Source organism: Catharus ustulatus, chromosome 20 (genome assembly GCF_009819885.2).
Source record: "Catharus ustulatus isolate bCatUst1 chromosome 20, bCatUst1.pri.v2, whole genome shotgun sequence".
Classification (NCBI taxonomy): domain Eukaryota; kingdom Metazoa; phylum Chordata; class Aves; order Passeriformes; family Turdidae; genus Catharus; species Catharus ustulatus.
Genome location: NC_046240.1, coordinates 474,432 through 493,547, shown reverse-complemented (window position 1 = coordinate 493,547; position 19,116 = coordinate 474,432). Strand labels below are relative to the sequence as shown.

At 54.8% G+C, this 19,116-nt stretch overlaps 1 protein-coding gene across 2 annotated transcripts; it reads left to right on the top strand.

Annotated features, from left to right (window-relative positions):
* The first annotated feature begins 741 nt into the window (after nt 1-741).
* Nucleotides 742-17,647, top strand: PMP22 (peripheral myelin protein 22). 2 transcript variants are annotated; one of them, XM_033077123.1, is made up of 5 exons: nt 742-830; nt 1,701-1,801; nt 2,934-3,024; nt 12,385-12,525; nt 16,113-17,647. In XM_033077123.1, the coding sequence occupies exons 2-5, from the start codon at nt 1,724-1,726 to the stop codon at nt 16,277-16,279; spliced, it is 477 nt and encodes a 158-aa protein (XP_032933014.1). In that variant the 5' UTR covers nt 742-830; nt 1,701-1,723; the 3' UTR covers nt 16,280-17,647. The 2 variants fall into 2 exon arrangements, with proteins under 2 accessions (XP_032933014.1, XP_032933015.1); XM_033077124.2 differs by lacking the exon at nt 742-830 and adding an exon at nt 1,114-1,189.
* The last annotated feature ends 1,469 nt before the right edge of the window (nt 17,648-19,116 follow it).

Sequence of the window (19,116 nt, the reverse complement as noted above, 5' to 3'; positions counted from 1 at the left end):
GCAAGGGCACCTTCCACTGTACCAGGCTGCTCCAAGTCCCGATGTCCAACCTGGCCTTGGGCACTGCCAGGAATCCAGGGGCAGCCACAGCTGCTCTGGGCACCCTCACAGGGAAGAATTTCTCCTCAGTATCCCATCCATCCCTGTCCTCTGGCAGTGGGAAGCCATTCCCTGTGTCCTGGCACTCCATTCCTTGCCCCTACCTAATTTGGCTTTCAAGTTCTAAAAAAGGTCGACTTCAAGTGCTAGAATCCCTTCAGCTCAGCCAGATGTTCATTCCCCAAATCTTGTGCCACAGATCCTGCCCAGGGCTACACAAATGCCTTGGGCCGGGGTGAGGGGACCCCCGACGTGGAGAGCTCTGTCCTCTCCGGGCACCGGCCGGTCTTGCTCAGGACACGCCGGGGCCCACGCCTTGGGACATCCCCCACCCACGGGGGGCTGCTCGGAGAGCGGGGCATGACCACCTCTGCCCCGCCTTGCTTCACGGCTGCCTGGGCAGCGGGGGCTCAGGAGAACGCGGTGCCCGTCCCTTGTCCCCGCTCAAATCTCCTCGCTGTCGGGCGGGAGCAGCTCGGGAGCCGTGTCCCGGGGACAGCGTCGGCTCCGTGAGTGGTTCTTAGCCGTGTCCCGGGAGGGGGCGGCGGGGCCAAGGCCGGGCGAGGCTCTGCCCCGTTTATAGGAGGGCGGAGGGCGGCGGCTGAGCCCTCCCCGTGCCGCAGACGCAAACGGGGCGGTGGCCCCGGTTAAAGGGGAACCTTGACAGCACCGCCGCCCGCTCCGCTCCGCGCCCGCTCCGCTGCCGCCAGCGCGCTCCGCTCCGCCGCGATGTGAGTACGCAGCGCCCGTCCCCGCCGGGGAAGCGGCCACACTGGGTGCTCACGGGCTGGAGAGACCCGCCAGGGGCTGGCAGCCGAGGGGGAGGGAGGAGCAGCTCCGCGCTGGGGCTTCTTTAAGGAGAGGGGTCAGCGCAGCCCCCTCCCCTCTTCACCGAGGGGCAGATGGGCTGGGGAAATTCACCCCCAGCTCGGGAGAGGGTCCAGGAGAGTGTCGGCTGGGGGAGACGAGGGGAGATGGGCTGAGGGCACCTCCGCAGAAGAGGGGCCGAGGGCTGGAAGGGGCAGGGGCTGCCATCCCTGCTCCCCGCTCCCTGCTCTCTCCCCGGGGGTCACCAGAGCAGATAAGCCCGGTAAAATTCCCCCTGGGGTGGGGGCCGACAGAATCACCCACACTGCTCCCATGGGTGGGTGGGCAAGGCACCTCCGCCCTCCTTTCCCTGCGGAGTGGGGCCAGGGCAGCCCCTCGGGTGTGATGCGCCGAGACCGAGCCCTCAGCTGGGGCGGGGAGTACATTCCTGTTGGAGAGGGGGATTGGACCCCTCTCGGGAAGAGGGGCTGGGGATGCCCCCTTGGGGAACCGCCCCCCTTTGAAGGTCCCCAGGGAGGGACTGGGAGGAGCTCCCTCGGTGGGAGAGGGAGAATGGGCTCGGGGGACCCCCGGGGGACATCGGGGAGCGAGCAGACGGTTCGGACCCTTCTCCGTCGGCGGGGCCCATGGAGGGAACCCGGGCGCCGGGCAGTGCCCCAGCAGCATCTCCGCGCTGGGCGGGGCAAAGCGGAGCGTTCCTACTGCCCCCGAACAGGCGCACGGACAGACACACGCACACACATACATCCAGCATCATCCCTGTCCCGCTGCAGCTCTGCCCTCCACCACTGCCAAGATGCTGCTCTTGCTGCTGGGGATCATCGTGCTCCACGTCACCGTGCTGGTGCTGCTCTTCGTCTCCACCATCGTTAGTGTGAGTACGGGTTTTCCCTGCTCCGGGCTTTCCCGAGGCAGGGACATGGCGTGGCACGAGCAGGAGTTATTTTTATTTATATCTGGTTTTACAGCCTGGCTGTTAGCAGCAGGAAGCCTTTACTGGCTGGTTGCTGGTCTCAGTAACAGCAGGATTTGGGAGTTTGTGCTGTCAGGGAAAGCTTGGCTGTGTTCTGTGGTGGGTGCCCAGGGCATCCACGTTGTTACAGAGGCACGAGGGCTGTTGGAAACCATCCGCCTCAACCTCCCCATGTTGGTTCACATCAAGGAGCAGCCTCGGAGCACCCAAAATCCCCTCCTTTGGGGTGATGCTGCTCTCCCCTTTCATAAGGGACTCCACCTGTTATTGAGCTTCACGAACAGGACCGGAAGAGCCAATCTGAGCAAAACCCCTAAAAGGGGCTGGCTGGGCACGGACTCCTCAGCACAGCAGTTCTGCTCCCAGCTCTCGTCCTTTGCGGCTTGGAATAAGGCACAGCCTCTTTTTCCTAACGCAACTTCCAAGACTGAATCTGTGTGAGCAGCGGCAGGAGCGAGGGCTGGATGCTGCACAGAGGCTTCCCAGCACTGTCCCGGGGCTGCAGCCCAGTGAACACGTCAGCTGCTCGGGGAGAGCTTTGAGTTGGCTTTAAAGCGGCTGTTCTGTGGAGCTGGTGACTTCCAAGCTTGCTTCACCAGGGGCTTCTTTCCCGTGGTGTTTTTTTTTTTTGGTTTTTTTTTTTTTTTGGTTTTTTTTTTTTTTGTGTGGAAATAGTAATGGAAAACGTTACAAAAATCTTCCGAGCCGTTAGGAATCACGTGGAAGCATTCAAATATCCCGGCCAGGCAGCGGGCGAGGCCGGCGAGGGGAGGGAAGCTCGGCCCCGCGGGACTCGCTCCGTGTTTAAAGAGCATAAAGAGCTTCTGTTCCTGTGCTTCTGGGGCTAGAGCAGTTAAGGGCAAATATCGTGATTTACTTTCCAAACCCCTTTCTGAGACAAGCGTGTCCCTGGGAGCGCCTGGTCGGGTAGGCACGTGCGGGGCTGAAGGTGCTCCGTGTCAGACCCTGGGGGGACACACCACGGGTGAATGCTCCTCCCCGGGCCCTGCTCACGGGCTTGTCTGTCCCGCAGCAATGGCTGGTGAATGGCGAGCACACGGCAGACCTGTGGCAGAACTGCAGCTCCGGAATCTTGTTCCACTGCCAGGCATCCTCCACCAACGGTGAGTGCCTCCAGGATGAGGGTGTGGCCCGCGGGATGGGGGCTGTGTCCCCCCGGATCAGGGCTGTGCCCTGGGATCAGGTGTGCTCCCGCCCACCGCTTTCGTTCTCCTGCCGGCTCCTATGGAATCAACAGGGATTTTCCCATGCGGATTATTTGGGATTCCTTCTTGGATTTTCCTGCGTCCACCCCACGCCCTTGCCTGCTCTGCTGTGTCCCTCGCTGGAGGAGCGCGGCTCTGCTGTGTCCCACTGTGGGGATACGGGGCTGGCCCGGCAGTGGGGGATTGCTCCCCCTCCTAGTCCCTGAAGCTGTGATGGGGTTTAGAACGAGGACTAGACCTGCTGCCCATGTTTCTGCCCGGCTGCCTTCGGGCTGAGGGCCAGCTCCTGGCAGCACCAGGGCAGGGTGACACCCTCAGCTGCACTGGTGGTGACGGCTCGAGCGCTTTTGGAGATCTGTTACTAGTACAAACACAAGGTGTTCCTTGGGGCAGGGTTGCTGGGCGCCTGTCACCCTGCTGGAGGCTGTGGGGCTCTTTTTGGCACAGCTCCCTGTTGCTCTGCTTGTGAGGAGTTTGAAGGATGCACACGGGGCCCTGTGGACACTGTCTCCAGAGGACACCTGTTCCCTACCTGGAAGTCTTCCTGTGTTTTGCTGTGGGCACAGGCTGAGATTTGGGCCCAGCCTTGGCCGTGGGGTTTGCTGTGGGGTTGTGCTGAGTGCTTGGCCCGTTCATCCTGTGCACCTGCACAGCCCGGGGACTGAACAACCCCCACGGGACCAACTGGTGAAGGCTGATGTCACACTCAGTGACATCACTCCTGAGCTGTTGGCTGAGGTCAGCAGGGGAGGAGAGTGTGCTGAGACACCGTGACATGCCAATTCCAGGGTGACCAGTGGCATCGGGAATTCAAAATCCATGTCAGAGAGCTGGGCAAGCCTGTGCCTCAGTTTCCCTGGAAGATAGAGCTAATGTCAGTGGTGCTGGGGTCAGCATTTGTTTCGTTAACCTGGTTTTTGCTTTCCTGGGGAAGCAGATTGTCTCAGTGCAACCCCCAGTGCCAGCAGCTGCCAATGCCACCGCTGTCCCTGGGACACAGTTACGCTGTGCTGGGAGCACTGGCCTGGGTAGGAGCAGAGCGATGCCATGTGGCCCTGGAGAGGGGGACATAGGCACACAGGGAGCATGAAATACTTCCGAGGGTCCCTCAGCGAACGGAGGCTATTGAGAGGGTTTTTGGAGATTCCGATCAGAATCCCCAGGCTTTGGGAGCGACCCTCTGGTGTTAACCATGTGGGGAGGCCATGCCGCTGCTGTGTCCCACCCTCCTCACTGTGCCCGCGTGTGCCCGGGCTCTGGCTCCGCGGGCAGGGCTGCTCCCATCCCAGCGCTGGTCTCTGCTGACGCCTGGTGGTGCCCGGGCCAGCCGGGGAGCGGCTGGATCGCATCCCGGGCCGGGAACCTTCTGGAGCAGTCCCGCAGCAGGCTGGCTGGGCTGGCTATTGCAGCGTAGGCAGCCCCGCTTCAGGGCCAGTCATGCGAGCTCCAAAACTGCTGAGCCCTCATTGTCATGAAAGGCAGTGCTTGCCCCCAGGAATCCCAGAGCCCAGCACTCTAAAGCCTCCCCAAATCTTTCGCTTTTCAAAGCTGCACTGCTCTTTCTGGATGTTTACAGGATGCTCTGTCGGGGCTGTCAGTGCTCAGAGGGCCTTGTCCAAACTGTGGTTGGGTAGTTTCTGCACACCTGACGGTCCTGCTGCATGCTGGGAGTGTCCATTGTCTGTTCCCAGGGCTGCTGGAGCCTTTCCAGTGCTGTTTTTTCATCATTAAAGGATGATAATCAAGATGATCCTGTTGAAAATGCAGCTGAGCAGCTGAGTTGGTTGATAGCCCTGATTCAGTGGAAGGTGTCCCTGCCCATGGCAGGTGGGATCATCCCATCCAACACCAGCCATTCTGGGATTCCAGGATGAAGTGCCCCAGTGGGCTGCTCTTTGAGTAGAAATTCACCACGCTCAAGGCTTAAGCAGCTCTTTGACAGCTCTCACATGTCCAAAGGTTCTGCTCTGGCATCAGGAGAAGGGGGTTTTGCTTGGACAAAAGCCTGTGCCCCATTCACCCTGCAGCCAGGGTGTGGGAGCAGTGCTGTTGAGGACCTATCTTCATCTTGTGGCACCCTGGATGCAGGGTCCAGAGCCCACCACTGCTGTAGGAACATAAAATCAAAGGATATTTCCTGGCCTTATGTAGGGCTTTTAAGGTCTGTTTGTAAAAACAACAAAAACGCCACATGATCTCCTTTCCAGCAGGTCCTGCTGCCTCCCTCCCCTGTCACCACTGCCAGGAGCTGCTGTCAGCCCCTCTTTGGAGCAGCAGTGAGGTCACAGGGCAAGGATCCTGGCGGAACCACCTCCAAGGCTCATGCTTGTCTGCTGCCTCATCATCACACCCCTTTCCTAGGAGTATGCTTGATTTCAAAATTAGGAATGATTCCACACAAATACCACAAGCCATCCTTGGTCACACCTCTCAGAGCAGAGGCTGTGCTGCAGTGGGCTCCAGAGAACCATAAAAATTAATTTCCCTGTGCCTAGGATGGTACTGATTGCTAATCCTGGAGTGCCAAGGTGCTCTGGGGAAACAGCAAGGAATCCTTGTTGGGAATTTTGGCAGAACTTTCCGTCTTTACACAGGGGCAGCTTTTGCTCTGGCCATCATGGTGGCCTCTGGGATGTGGTTACTTCTCTTTTCAAAAAGCAATGTGGCTCAGTGAGTGGAATTTGGGAATTAGATGGTGCTGGGTCACCTGCGTTCATCATGGAGTGGGACTTTGCTGAGCCTCTCCTGTCCTGTCCCACAGGGACCCTTTTCTTAGTGACCTTTGTGTGGATGCCCAACAAGAGGCAGAACTTTTAAATCCAGGTGCCAGCAGGATTTGCTTTCATTTCACCCTGGGGCAGGTTCTGGGCTGTGCTCCTCATCCTACAGATCATCCCATGCAGATGGAGCAAGCAGCAAAGCAGCGCCAGGGCTGAGCACAGCACTGCCCAGGTGTGGATTTGGGGCACCAGCAGCCCCTGGGCACAGGCTGGACTGGCCTTGATGGGGCTGAGCTCCCACTTCCCAAATTCCTCGGTGTGTGTGAGGGCTGAGCCATCCCAGCAGGAGCCCAGGGCACATTCCCACTCCCTCTCCGTGTACAACCGCCTGCTTGTTGCTTTGATTTTTGCATCTGCTGTTAGATAATGCTTTTTTTTCTTCAAGAGGCCAGGAACTATGGAAAAAATGTTGCAATCTTTGCTTCGTTTGCACTGTCAGACATTCCTGGAAAAGACTTATCTCAGGAATTCAGCTCTGAATCCCGGGACTGTGGGTCGGCAGGGCCGTGTGCCAGCCTGGCTGTGCGGCCCCGTGGCTGGGCCCAGCAAGTGCTCTCGAGGAGATTCCATCCCAGATTTCCAGACAGGGATATTTTTTCCTCCAAAAATGGCCTTTTCTTTCTGCAGCAGAATGTTCTGTGCAGCAAAGAACACTTCTACTGCATTCTACTCTGTTTGTGGTGTGAGTGCTGAAAGGCAACGGGGCCATCCATGGAGATCCCAACATCATTCTGTAATGGCAGGAGACGTTTCTCCTGTTGTTTTCTCACAGTTTCTCCTGTGGCTGGCTTGTTTGCAGGCAGGATGGTGTTTTGGGGCTGTTTTAAAGAGAAAAGAAACCCCTAAACCTTGGGAAATGCCTGGCTGCCAATTCCCACTCACTTGAGTGCTGGGGGCCCTGTGATGCCCCTGCTAATCTGCTGATGTGATGGCCACCAGCAAAGCCTGGGTGGTTGCCCAGAGCAGATTTTATTAACGTTATTAATAACAGGTGGCACTGGCTTAACTCGGCAGGGCTGACCCTCTCTGCCATCTCCGAGGGACTGCAACTCATCCTTTGGTGTTCTGGAATCAGTTGAGGGGCATTCACAGGATCCCAGAATGGTTTGGGTTGGGAGGGAGCTTAAAGATCACCCAGTGCCACCCCTGCCATGGCAGGGACACCTTCACTGTCCCAGGCTGCTCCAACCCCATCCAGCCTGGTCTTGGATACTGCCAGGGATCCAGGGGCAGCCACAGCTGCTCTGGGTACCCTGTGCCAGGGCCTGCCCACCCTCTGAGTAAAGAATTTACTCCTAAAACCTAAAAATCTCCTATTCCAAGAGAATATTTTATATTTCAGATCAGTTTGTTCCATAATTTTCTTGTCCTCAATATGAGAGAGATTTTTCTCTGCTTAAAACCATTTTTTATTGTTGTTCTTCTTACGAAGAGCAATTTGAAAAGGAGAGGTTGGGAACTAGTGCAATTTTTTTCTCAGCTGCTCCAGATGTCTTTGGCTCCCATTTCTTCTGTGACAAGTGAGGTCAGACAACCTTCCCTGCCATATTTGTGTTCTGGCCCACAAAAGAATGGGAGGACGAAGGCAACATGTGGGCAAACGATGACTGTCAAATCAGAAGAAAGGGTGGGGTAATCCCCTGCAGAGTGCAGTGCTGGAAAAACCTTCAACCAACATTTTTTTGCCTTGATGAGGCTCTGGGATGTCCCTGTGGGCACAGGCTGAGTGACCCTGCACCAGGTCTGTGGCCAAGGCCCCACTGCTGCCCACTCCTGCTCCTGCTGCCTGGACTGGACCTCACTGGGAGCTGGCACTGGAGTCCTTGGGAGGATCTGGGCATGGAATGATGGACCTGCCACCTCAGCACAGGCCAGCAGGAAGTCAGAGCCATCGCACCAAGGGTCTGGGAAAGGAGCTGCCTTGGGCTTTGTGGAGCTGTTAGCAGGAGTTTCTCGTGGTGCCAGCAGCTTCCTGCTGCTCCAGCTGCATCAGGAGTGGCCTCTGAGGGATGTGAGCTCTGATGGGATGTTGGAGTGTGGCAGCTCTGGAGAGCTCTGCATGTCCTGGCTTCATGGACTGGAGAGGAGAGGAGAGGAGATTTGAGGGGCTCATCTCCATCTGAAGGAGCTGCAGAAGAGGAGCAGGAGGCCTTGGACAGAACTCGGAGCGCTGTGTTCAGTCAGTGCCTCCCTGCAGCCCCAGGGTTTCCCTCCTGCTCACCCCCTGGCCCTCACAAACACCTTGGGAGCTCATTAGAATCCCCCTGTGCCAGTGGGATTCCCAGGAATACCTCGATCCAACACAGTGTAGGCATTCCCAGGGGATGGAGAGGGGAGGATTAGAAAGGAGTAGCTGTTGGGTGCCAGTCCTGCTGCTCCTGCCTTGAGCATCTGGCAGCACCAGCTGGAAATGTGGCAGTGGGAGGTTGGGCCACAGCAGAAGAAAGCTGCAGTGGAGCTGGATTCTCCCTGGCTTTTTCCTGGGACAACACACTGCTCAGTTGGACAGATGGGGAGGATGTGTCCCTTAAGGAGAGGTGTCCCTAGGAGGAGAGGTGTCATTGCAGGAGAAATGTCCCCAACAGAAGAGGTGTTCCCAGCAGGAGAAGTGTCCCCAGGAGGAGAAGGTCCCCAGGAGGAGAGGTGTCATTGCAGGAGAGGTGTCCCCAGGAGGAAAGGTGTCATTGCAGGAGAAGTGTCCCCTGCAGGAGAGGTGTCCCTGCAGTAGAAGTCTCCCTGCAGCCCTGGGCTGAGGGTCGGGGCAATGGGGGCTTTTGGGCTGTGCAGAGCAGCACCACAGGCACCTAAGCTTTTCTGATCCTGTGGTTTCAAGAGACCTGTGTCTGAGGTGCAGCCCAGAGAGTGCTGCAGCTGAGCTGTTGTTTCTGCATCTCCAGTTCACCCTTTTCCAACCATCCTCAGGGTGTTTCACCATTGAAACCACTCCAAGTCCTAGTGTTTTGCTGCAACCTGGCCACTTCAGAGGGAAGGATGTAAGCTGGGCTCAAGATCTTGGTCAGGCCTTAACACCTGAGAGTGTGCCCTGGGAAAACTCTGCTCAGAAAATGTGTTTTTCCTGGAAGCCCTGGGCTGGCGCCTCTGTTCCTGTGCTGCTCCTGACCCTGCTGAGATTTAACTTGGAGCATGGAAGCAGCAGGTTTTACAGCTGGGGGCATGAATTTCCCTCCCTCCAGTTTTGGTTGTATCATATACTACCATTACCTCCTTAATGGATGTTTTCTTCCCTAGAAGTGGTTGCTTTTTAAATGTACAGAGCGTACACACTTGGCAAAGGGAAAAAACTCCATCTGCCAAACATTCCCATCAGCTGCAGATCCCAGCACGGCAAGGTTTTTAATGCACAGCACTAATTTAGGGAGTTCTCACAGCAGTGGATAAGCTGAGTGGTCAAGTAAGTGTCTTCAGTGTGCACTTCAATTTTCCTCCTTGGCTGGGGCCAAAGAGGTTGTGGGGGTGTGAAGTAAACCCTGGGGAGGCAATTCCTGTCCTTCAAGGCTTCTGCTTCTGGCTAAGGGCAATTTTTTCCCCTGCCCTGTCAGTCCTGTCAGGGCATAAAACGTCCCTGCAAGCAGGGCTGGGGCTCTGCTGTCTGCCTGGGAGATTCATCTGCAATTTCTACTCTGGGTTCAAATTTCTGCTCTGGGTTTCTTTCTTTCATGCTGGATTTTGGGGCAGTGAAACAGGGTCTTTATCATCCCAGGGCTGAAGTCTTCTCCTTGCTGTTGTAAGCAGTGCTGTGAGCACATCAGGTCTTGCAGAACTTAAAGGAAAATTCAAATTTGTTTTGTAAAAACTTCTTGCTTTGTCTTTGGCTGTCTGAAAGGGCTCTAAACCCACTCCTGCCGGGTCGTCTCCGGAAGCAGCGTGCAGGGTGTTATCTGTTTCCACACTGTTTCCTTTTCTTCTTCCTCCTGAAGAACAAAGATACAAACACAGAGCTGAAGAGATGCAGGGGAAAATGGGATAACCAGCTCACTGCCCAGGGGAAACTACAAATAACAGCCTGGGAGTAAACAGTGCTGACAGCCCTGCTGCAGCTCCGGGAAACTTGCTGTGTTTGGAATCCTGAGGGCTGGACACAGCACTAACAGCCAAGGGGTTAAAGGCATGTGGGGCTGAGAAGGTAAAAACTCTACCTGCAGTTACAGGGGTGATTTTAAATGTATTAAAGGCAATTAGGTGTCCTAATCCAGCCCGGAGTCTGTGGGCAGCTGGCATGGAGTTAATGGAGCTCTGGAACTCGCTCTTGTGGGTCTCAGTCCTGGGCTGGGATCCTGCCCTTTGTTTTCACAAAGGAGGCCAGCAACAGTCAGCAAAGGGCTGGATGTGAGCCGGCCCGGAGCTCTGCTCTGTGGGATCATCTCCCAATTTCTCTGCTCCCAGGCTGGCTGCCCAAACCCTCCAGCCACGGTGGGCTCCCCACTCAGCGCTCCTTTCTCTGCCTCTGACATGGCTCTTGATTACAATGGGATTTTGCAAAGCTCCTATAAATCATTTGCATTCAGAACCAAAAACCAGGCAGGGGAGGCGGATGCAATTAAAGGGCAGCTCAGCTCAGCTCAGCTTTCTGTCTAGACAGCCCTCTCCTAAAATAACCAGCAGTGGGAGCATCCACCTCCCAGCAGAAAGGGCTCCTCTCAGGCTGGATCCTGTGGCCTTTGCAATCACAAAAGATTTGGCTTTCTGGTCCTGGATGAAACTGCAGGGCTTGGCTTTGGTTCAGCCAGTGCCGGAGCTGGACACAGCTTCAGCACTTGGGAAGGGGTGAGAGGAGAGCTTAGCTTCCCTGGGCTGGGATGGGAGCCCTGTATGTGCTGAAGAATGGAAGGAGGTGCAGTTCAGCAGCTGCATTGCAACCACTTCTCTGGTCTGATTTGAGCAAGGATTTATGATGATTTTGGTGGTGCTGGAGCTGCCTCATCCCGTTTCCCATTGGTGGACAGCCAGAGCTGAATGGGCAGGTGGGGCTGAGGCAGGGGGTGTTTCCCTGCCCAGATACCTGAGCTAGGGGAAATACACTGGATATTTTGTGTGCACATTGCAGTGAAATCCATGCTGGGATTTCTGGAAGAAGCAATAGCTGTTCCTTCCTAAGGAATAGCAGCAGCTGGGAGTGGTTTGAAATAGGAAGTGTGGCAGGGAGGGGAAGTACCAGGCTGGCTGTGAGAAGCCGGCACTGCTCTGGTTTGTTCCAGAGCTTTGGGAGCATGGACTTCATCTGCTCCATTGCCTGAACATCCAGAGACAAGAGGCAAAGACAAGGGGTAGAAATTCTGGTCCAAAGTCAAACCCAGAGATGTGACTGAGTGGCACTGCAGTTGTGGATTTGCTGGGAGTGCCCATGGACCATCACTGCCATCCCAGCTGGAGGCTGTGCTCACTCTCAGGTCCAAACTCCATTCTGCCCTTCCAGAGTGCATCTCTCAGAGATTTGATGGGGACTCAGTGTGGTCACTTCTCTGGGGCACATGCTGCCCTGGACAGTCTCAGCTACCTCATTTGCTGCTCCAAGGTCAGAGGTGGCTGAGCTGAAGGGCAGCTTTGTTTGGAAGTTTTGCTCCATTTCAGCCATTTGCTGCTGAGAGCTGATTCAGGACTGAAATTTGTGGGAGTAATACTGTGGCAGGAACATGGGACTGAGTCTGAGGCTTCAGTGCTGCCTAATCCCATCTGAGGATTCAGTCCCTAGCAAGATTTTTCTGCCTTTCACTGGGTGGTTTGTGCCTCAGTTTACCTGTACTGAGTCTTGCATTTTGATCTCAAACTTTGTAAGGAAAGGGGAAGGCAAAGGTATCCATGAGCACTGCTTCTTTCTGTCAAGCTGCAGCAGCTCATGGCATGGAGCTGCATTTTGCTTGTTTATTTATATTTTTTTTTACGTGGGGAGTTACACACCCACTAAGCCTGGAAATAGCTGAGCAGTGACTCACACGGGTTGGTTTAACTGATCTGCTCTGGGACACAGCTGCATTTGGCAGCTGGGGAGGGCTTCCAAAAGGCTCAACTCCACAGGGGCAGAGGGTGTTTTCATTCCCGTGTATTTCTTTGCCCTCGGAGCTTGGCCAGCGCGCTGTCCCAGGGCTTGTTGAACATGGCTTTGGTGTTTGCAGCACAGCTGAACAGCCAGGGCCTGGCACAGAGCTGGGGGAGAAGCTCTGTCTGCTTTTTGCTTTTTGTCTCTGTTTTGTGGTAAATGCACCCGAGGCAGTGCTCAGGCCTGTGATCCCTTGTATTCCACTGGCTGATGCATGGCATCCACATGGCACCCGAAATCCCAGGGCAGCGTGCCTATGCTGGGGATCTCAGCAGCTGGGGCTGTGCTGGGTACGGCCCCCAGCTGCTCCCAAAGCCTGTGGGAGCCAGGGTGGGCTGGTGGCCCGGGGCTGGTGGCCCGGGGCTGGTGGCAAGGCCATGGGCTCCATGGTGCTCATGCTGAGGTGTTTCTGTCTGTCCCCAGAATGGCTGCAGTCTGTCCAAGCCATGATGATCCTTTCCGTCATCTTCAGTGTCCTGTCGCTGTTCCTGTTCTTCTGCCAGCTCTTCACGCTCACCAAGGGCGGCAGGTTCTACATCACAGGAGTCTTCCAGATCCTGGCGGGTGAGTGGGGCTGAGCGGTGGCACTGCCACCCGGGGCTAGGCTGAGAGCAGGGACAGGGTGAGGAGGGAACAGCTCCTGGGGCACATCAGAAGGGCCCTGGAGCTGCGGGAAGGGAAGGGAAATGATTGATATGATATGATATGATATGATATGATATGATATGATATGATACTTCAGGGGTGTTGAGGTCTCACATGCCTGGAATGGGGTCCAGCTCTTGGGCCGCTGTGCATCCAGGCTCCTCTGCCGTTGCACAGTCAAGGTGCAAGAGGGTTTCTGCCCCAGCGAGGGAGGCACTGGAGGGACAGGGTGCCAGAGCCACTGGGGCAGAGCTGGGGGCAGTAGATCACAGGGATGATCACGGATGCTGGAACGAGAGCTCTGCCTGTTCCCCAGGGCTCGGGCTGGGATTTTGGGTGTCCAGGGTGGCTATGCTGACTCTGGGACACTTCACCAGGCTGGGTGAGGCTTCCACAGCTGCTGGCAGGGTGGGGAAAGTCATGATGATCCTGTTTTGGCAAAAAAGAGCTCAGTGACTATTTATAAACTTGTCGTGAGGGGGCCTGGTGCTTTCCCCATGAGCACAGAGCCCTGGAGCTGCAGGGTGAGCTCTGGCTTGGACTGAGCTGCTATTTTTAACTCTTTGAGAACTCAGTGCTGGAAAGGAGCCACAGCTCATGTCCTATGCTGCAGTTCCCCAAGTACTGATGCTGTAAAGCCACTGGCTCTATTTATGTTTCCACGTATGAAACCAGTGCAGAGGATTTTCAAGAGCTCAGGCTAAAAAATGTAATTGTGCTTCAAGGTCCTGGCTGCATTAAAGTGACTGGGAAGGAGACTGAGTCTTTCCTAGAGCTTTAGATGTTAAACTAGAAGTCACCTGAAGTCCTGCTATTTTATCATTGGAAAAACTCATTCACTGAGTTTACACAGTGTCTGGGCATCCTCTAAGCAACTGACCTTCCCAAACCCTGGAGAAATCCAGAGCTAACCTTTCTTGGATGAAATCCATGATGAGTGGATCTGCTTGGCCACAGTGCAGGTGGAGTTCAGATCAGTTCACCATCTCTGGAAAAAGATATGTATGGAAACCCCTTAGAGTCATGGAGCCAAGGAGGGCAAATGGGCATTAATAATGCAATTACCTGCCTGAGAGCTTCTCTAAGAGACCTGGGAGCAAAAGGCTTCTCTCTCCTGAGTGCTGGTGAGTCCTCATTGTCGAAGGAGGAGGAGGAAATGGGGTTGCAGCTGTGCTGGGTGTCTCGAAGGAATGCAGGGTTGGACACGGACCTCCAGTCTCTGAGCTATGGGTTAACGCCATGCCCAGCCAGTGTGAAGGACAGAAAAAAATGTGTCCTCATCCCATCAAGATTCCCTATGGCCAGGGGGACCTGTAGGCAGAGCTCTGTATCCAGGTGGACCATGCAGAAGTGAGCACTGGTGGCCATCCTTGCTGTTCTTCCTGGCCAGGGCTGGAGGAGGAGGCTCAGGTCAATTTTGATTTTTGTGACCCTAAATGTCAGGGTTGTTGGTAGGAAATGGAATATGGCTGGCCAGCACTGCCAGGAAATCCCACCTGGAGGATGATGAGGATGAGGAGCTGAGCCTGTTCTGGTCTCCTTGCTGCTTGTGGGGAGCCAGGACAGGAGCAGTGGGCTCTGCTGGGTGGCAGAACTGGGCAGTGCTGCCCTGAGAGCCAGGGAGGAGGGCAGGGCTGGTGCCCAGTGTAGCTTCAGCTCAGGGACACGAGGGAGGAGAGGGAAGGGCAAGAAGAGAAGTGTGAGGCCACTTTGTCTGTGATGTAGCAGCCAGGCAGGATCGTCCCCAGCACCTTCACACAGCTTGGAATCACCCCCAAAGCCTGGCTGGATTTGTCCTAATGGGATCAAGGGCATCAAAAGGCCCTCAAAGGCTCCCCTCCAGCCTTGGAAGGTCCAGCATATCCATGGATAACTCCTCATAGCTCAATATGGCAGAGACATTGGTTTGGGCCTCTTGGGCTCTGACCCAGCTATTGCATCCTTCTCATCATCACTTTTATCTCTTCTCTCCTACCCCTTTCACCCCAGAGCTGCACCCTGTGGGCTGCAGAGGGTGGGCTCAGCCTCCAGGGATGTGCCTGCCCACACTTCCCACAGCTGTTTGCAAGCACCTGGCTCACAGGGCTGCCCTGGAGCTTGCACAGCCCCAGCCTGGTTCCTCTGCAGGGCTGGGGCTGCTCCAGCATGACAAAACCCTGGGAACAAATGTCAGGAAGTGTTTGCCCTCCTGACCTGCCAAAGCAAGGCTGGAGCGTGCTCCTGAAGCCAGACTCTGCAGGGATGGTGCATTATTGCTTGCAGCAGTGCAGGCAGCTGGCTGCAGCTGGGCCTGCCTGCCCAGCGCTTTCTCAGGCCCAGAGCAGGGCAGGTGCCCCAGAAGTGCAGTTGTAGCCATCACCTCTGGCTGGCCGAAGTCCTGCTGCAGACAATTGCCCTGTATGTGGCTGTCTGTAGGTGAGCGGGTGGCCACACGCCTGTCCCCTGTCCCCCAGACAATGGCTGTGCTCTCTGCATGGGCCGGGCAGTGGGAGTTGGCTCCCGTGCTTGGAGAATGGAAATTGCTCCGGCAGCGCCTTAATGAAGTGAATTCCCACTTGTGCACTTTCCCCAAACAAAAGGAGCAGTGTCAAGTGGAATTACAGCTCAAATATCACGGTGCTGAAATGTAGGTGGTCCTGAGGGCCAGGCAGGGGATTCGGAGCTCGGCTCCAACAACAGCCCCACGACTGGATAATAGAATTGCTGGGATTGACTCAAAGAGCTTGTTTGGGGCAGGAATAGAGGTGGCTTTGTGTGAGCTCTGGACAGTGCCCACCCCTGATGGGGGGGGTTTGCAACAAAGCTTAAATACTGCCCACCAGGGCTGGGCCTGGCTGGACACCCCTGGGACCTGCACAAGCTCTGTCTGGCCAGGAGGTGCCAGGGAAGAGGAGGGGTTTGCAGGGAGCTGGGGTTTCAAGGAAGAGGGTTTGTGGGGACTAGGGTTTTCAGGGAACAGTGTTTTTTCAAGGAGCAGGGTTTGCTGGGAATGGAGTTTGCAGTTGAGCTTCTGGTGCAGCTGTGAAGGATTGGGGATCACAGACAGAGCATCCTGAGGCCCAGTTGAGTTTGTGGTTTGTATCACCTAGAGAGGTGACACAGAAACCTTCTTGCACTGAAAGCCCAGCTCTGTGTCTGAGCTCTTGCAGTACTGCAGGGAAGTGGCTCAACCCAGGGTTTTAAGCAGGGCACCAGGGGAGTGGGGTTGGTCTGGAGCAGCAGCCCGGACCTCGGGCTGACTGAGGGATGGATTAGCCCATGTGATGCTCCAGAACCTCTGGCTTTGCTTGCTGGGCATGGCAGAGATATCCCTGCTTGCCTTCAGCCAGGCCAGAGCCCAGAGCATCCCCTCCCCAAATGTGAAGACTCCCAGTTTTCCAGGGGACAGGGTCCAAGGGGGCAATAACCAAGCCAGTTCCCATGCTAGTGTTGGATGTTGTCCTGTGTGACTCTGGGCTCCTAGGCTGTGCATGGAATCACTGATACCCCCTGTGCTTCCCCTGCAGGGCTGTGTGTGATGAGTGGCGCTGCCATCTTCACAGTGAGGCACACGGACTGGCACCAAGCCTCGGAAATCACCTCCTACGGCTTTGCCTACATCCTGGCGTGGCTGGCCTTCCCCCTGGCCCTGGCCAGCGGCATCATCTACGTCATCCTGCGGAAGCGCGAGTGACATCGCGGGACGTAGCCCAGTGTGACAGGGGCATTGGCGATGGCCTCACAGGAGACAGAGGCAGGCGAGAGTAGACGAGAAAACGGAAAAGAAAATTAACAAAAAAAAAAAAAAAAGAATAAACCCTCCCATCCAAACCCAACCCAACCAACCCCCAGAGGAAGCACTCAAAGAGTTCCTTGTTAATTGAAGATGTATATAGTATCTATGGTTTAAAAAACCTATTTATAACACTTTTTACATATATGTACATAGTCTTGTTTGCTTCTGTTGACCATGCGCTGTTTTAAAGCCTAAAGCAAGTGCCTAAGGAACTCTCACTCCTAACAGTGTAACAAAAGCGCAGTGATTTTTCTCTTGCAAAATCCTCTTTGAGCTGAACTCTCCTGCCCTGTCTCAGTCCGTGTTGCCCTGTCAGAACGCCCCAGCTCTGGTTTTAGGCTGGCATGCATCAGTCACGCCTGGTCCTGCAGCTGGAGGGCTGGGCCCTGCTCCTGCCACATGCTGTGATCCAAAGGCCACGTCCAGATCTGACGGGAGACGCTTCCAAAAGGTTTGAAGGATTTCGGAGCAGAGGCTTTGACTGCCCCAAGTGCCTAAATGACTTACTTGCCTAAGTCCCATTGCCTTGCCACCACACCCACTGGGAATTTGGGCTTTTAAATCACTTAGGTGGAGCTGCAATCCAGCCTGGGCCGTCCTCCCTTGCTCGGCTGTCGGGGTTGGGCTTTTCCAAGCCGAGGCCTGGGAACTGCTGCTCCCAGCCTGGAACGTGCTCTGTCCTTGCCGTGGAGCTAAACTGCCCTGAGAAAGCAGCCAGCCCAGTCTGTCCCTGAAATCCAATACCAGATGTATGAAATGGTGCTATCTATTTGCCATTCCTTACCCTGCTAAGCCATTTAACCTTAGTCACTGGAAATTCAGTTAATGACCTTGAGGTAAACAACCAAGCTAGAAATGAGAAGTAATTCTGTGTAATATAAATGAGCTATAACTGCTTTTGTACTTAGATTTGCTCTTACTATTATTTTTAATAAAGCATTTATAACCAAGATTCCTTTTTCCCCTCTGTGGTGCAGAGGAACAGAAGCAGCTCTGGCTGGAGCCCGTGGGGCTCTGGCACTGGAGCGAGATGTGAGTCCTCTGTCTGTCAGCAACGAGTCTGGCCATGAATGGAACAGGCACTAGCACAGACCCTAGGCTGCCTCTGAGGACTCCAGACACTGTTGCAATTTTTTGGTTAATTTTGGGGGTTCTACTTTTTTTTTTTTTTTTTTTTTTTTTTTTTTTTTTTTGGTGCTTTGCTTTTCTGATTTTATACCAACTGTGTGGACTAAGAAGCAATGAAATAAAAGTCAGAATAACTCAGGTGCTTCTGCTTTTTGGGGTTTTGGGCCAAAACACAGCTATCACATGGAATCATGGAATCACAGAGTGATTTGTGTTGGAAGGGACCTCAAAGCCCATCCAGTGCCACCTACCATGGCAGGCACACCTTTCACTGTCTCAGGCTGCTCCAAGCCCCAATGTTCAGCCTGGTCTTGGACACTTCCAGGGATCCAGGAGCAGCCACAGCTTCTCTGGGCACCCTGTGCCAGAGCCTCTTCAGCCTCACAGTGTATTTATTTTTCTGTGTGTTTATTTTGCTGAGCTCCAAGCCCAGGAGGGGATCTCACTTGCTGGAGCAGCACTGGAGCCCCTGTTAGCTACAGCCCTAGGACACGAGGTCATACTGGGTCCTGCTGGGTTTGGCACCTGGCAGAGGGACAAATCTTTCCCTTCTGAGGAGCAGGTAGGAGCACAAGTGGGTTTTTCCCTCCTGTGGGGAAATTAGAGGTATTCTTCCTCACTTTGGATCGACATCTCAGAAGGCAAAAACAAACTGAGCACTTTGGTTTTGCCTCTACTCTTTGGCCATTCACAGGGTAAACAAGTGAGTGACATTGATTCAGGCCAGCACTCGGGCTTGCACGGCTGTTTTGTCAGGATCCTTTGGAAGTGTGTGTAGCAAAAGGACTTTGCAAAGAAGAAACAAGGTGAAGGGTTGAGAGCCTTTTGGAAAGGGTCCCAAGGGAAACAGCCACTGATTTGCAGCAGAGCTGACATCCTGTCCCCCAAACTGGCATGGAGCTGTGTCAGCAGGGTTTGACTGAGTACCACGGAGAGGGCAGTGGGACCCTGAACAGGTTCCCTGGGGATGTGTGCAGGGCCAGGAGCTGGGCTGGATGGTCCCTGTGGGTTCCTTCCAGCTCAGGATACTCTGTAATCCCATGGAACTCTCTCGCTTGGGCTCACTCGAGTGCTTGGATGATGTCAAGCCCTGTTTCCTTGGCTCTCCACTGGGACTGCAAACACTTGGCACAGCTCGGTGGGAATGGGAGCTGCTGGGTGACACCCAGCACTTTTGCCTATTATTTCCCCCATTATTTCACCGTTATTCCCCCGTTCTGTCCCTGTTATGCCCCCTGTTATTTCCCCATTATTTCCCTGTTATTCCCCCGTTCTCCTCCTGTTATTTCTCTGTTATTCTCCCATTATTCCTCTCATTATTTCCCCCATTATTCCTCTGTTATTTCCCCCTTCTCCCCCTATTATTTCCCCATTATTTCCCTGTTTCCCCCCATTATTCCTCCTGTTTTTTTCCCTGTTCTCCCCTTGTTATTTCCACCGTTATTCCCCCATTATTCCCCCATTATTCCCCCTGTTATTTTCCCATTTCCCCCTCCTATTACTCCCCCGTTATCTCCCCCTTCTCCCCCCGTTATTTCCCCGTTATTCCCCTGTTATTTCCCTAGTAATTTCCCCTGAAATTTCCCCGTTCTTTCCCCGTGTTTTTC

What these genes read in the sequence shown, in the direction of transcription:
- PMP22 (XM_033077123.1), top strand. Translation starts at nt 1,724, where the DNA reads ATGCTGCTCTTGCTGCTGGGGATCATCGTGCTCCACGTCACCGTGCTG. An exon ending in TCGTCTCCACCATCGTTAGT is followed by an intron (nt 1,802 to 2,933) that starts GTGAGTACGGGT and finishes TCTGTCCCGCAG; the next exon opens with CAATGGCTGGTGAATGGCGA. An exon ending in CCAGGCATCCTCCACCAACG is followed by an intron (nt 3,025 to 12,384) that starts GTGAGTGCCTCC and finishes GTCTGTCCCCAG; the next exon opens with AATGGCTGCAGTCTGTCCAA.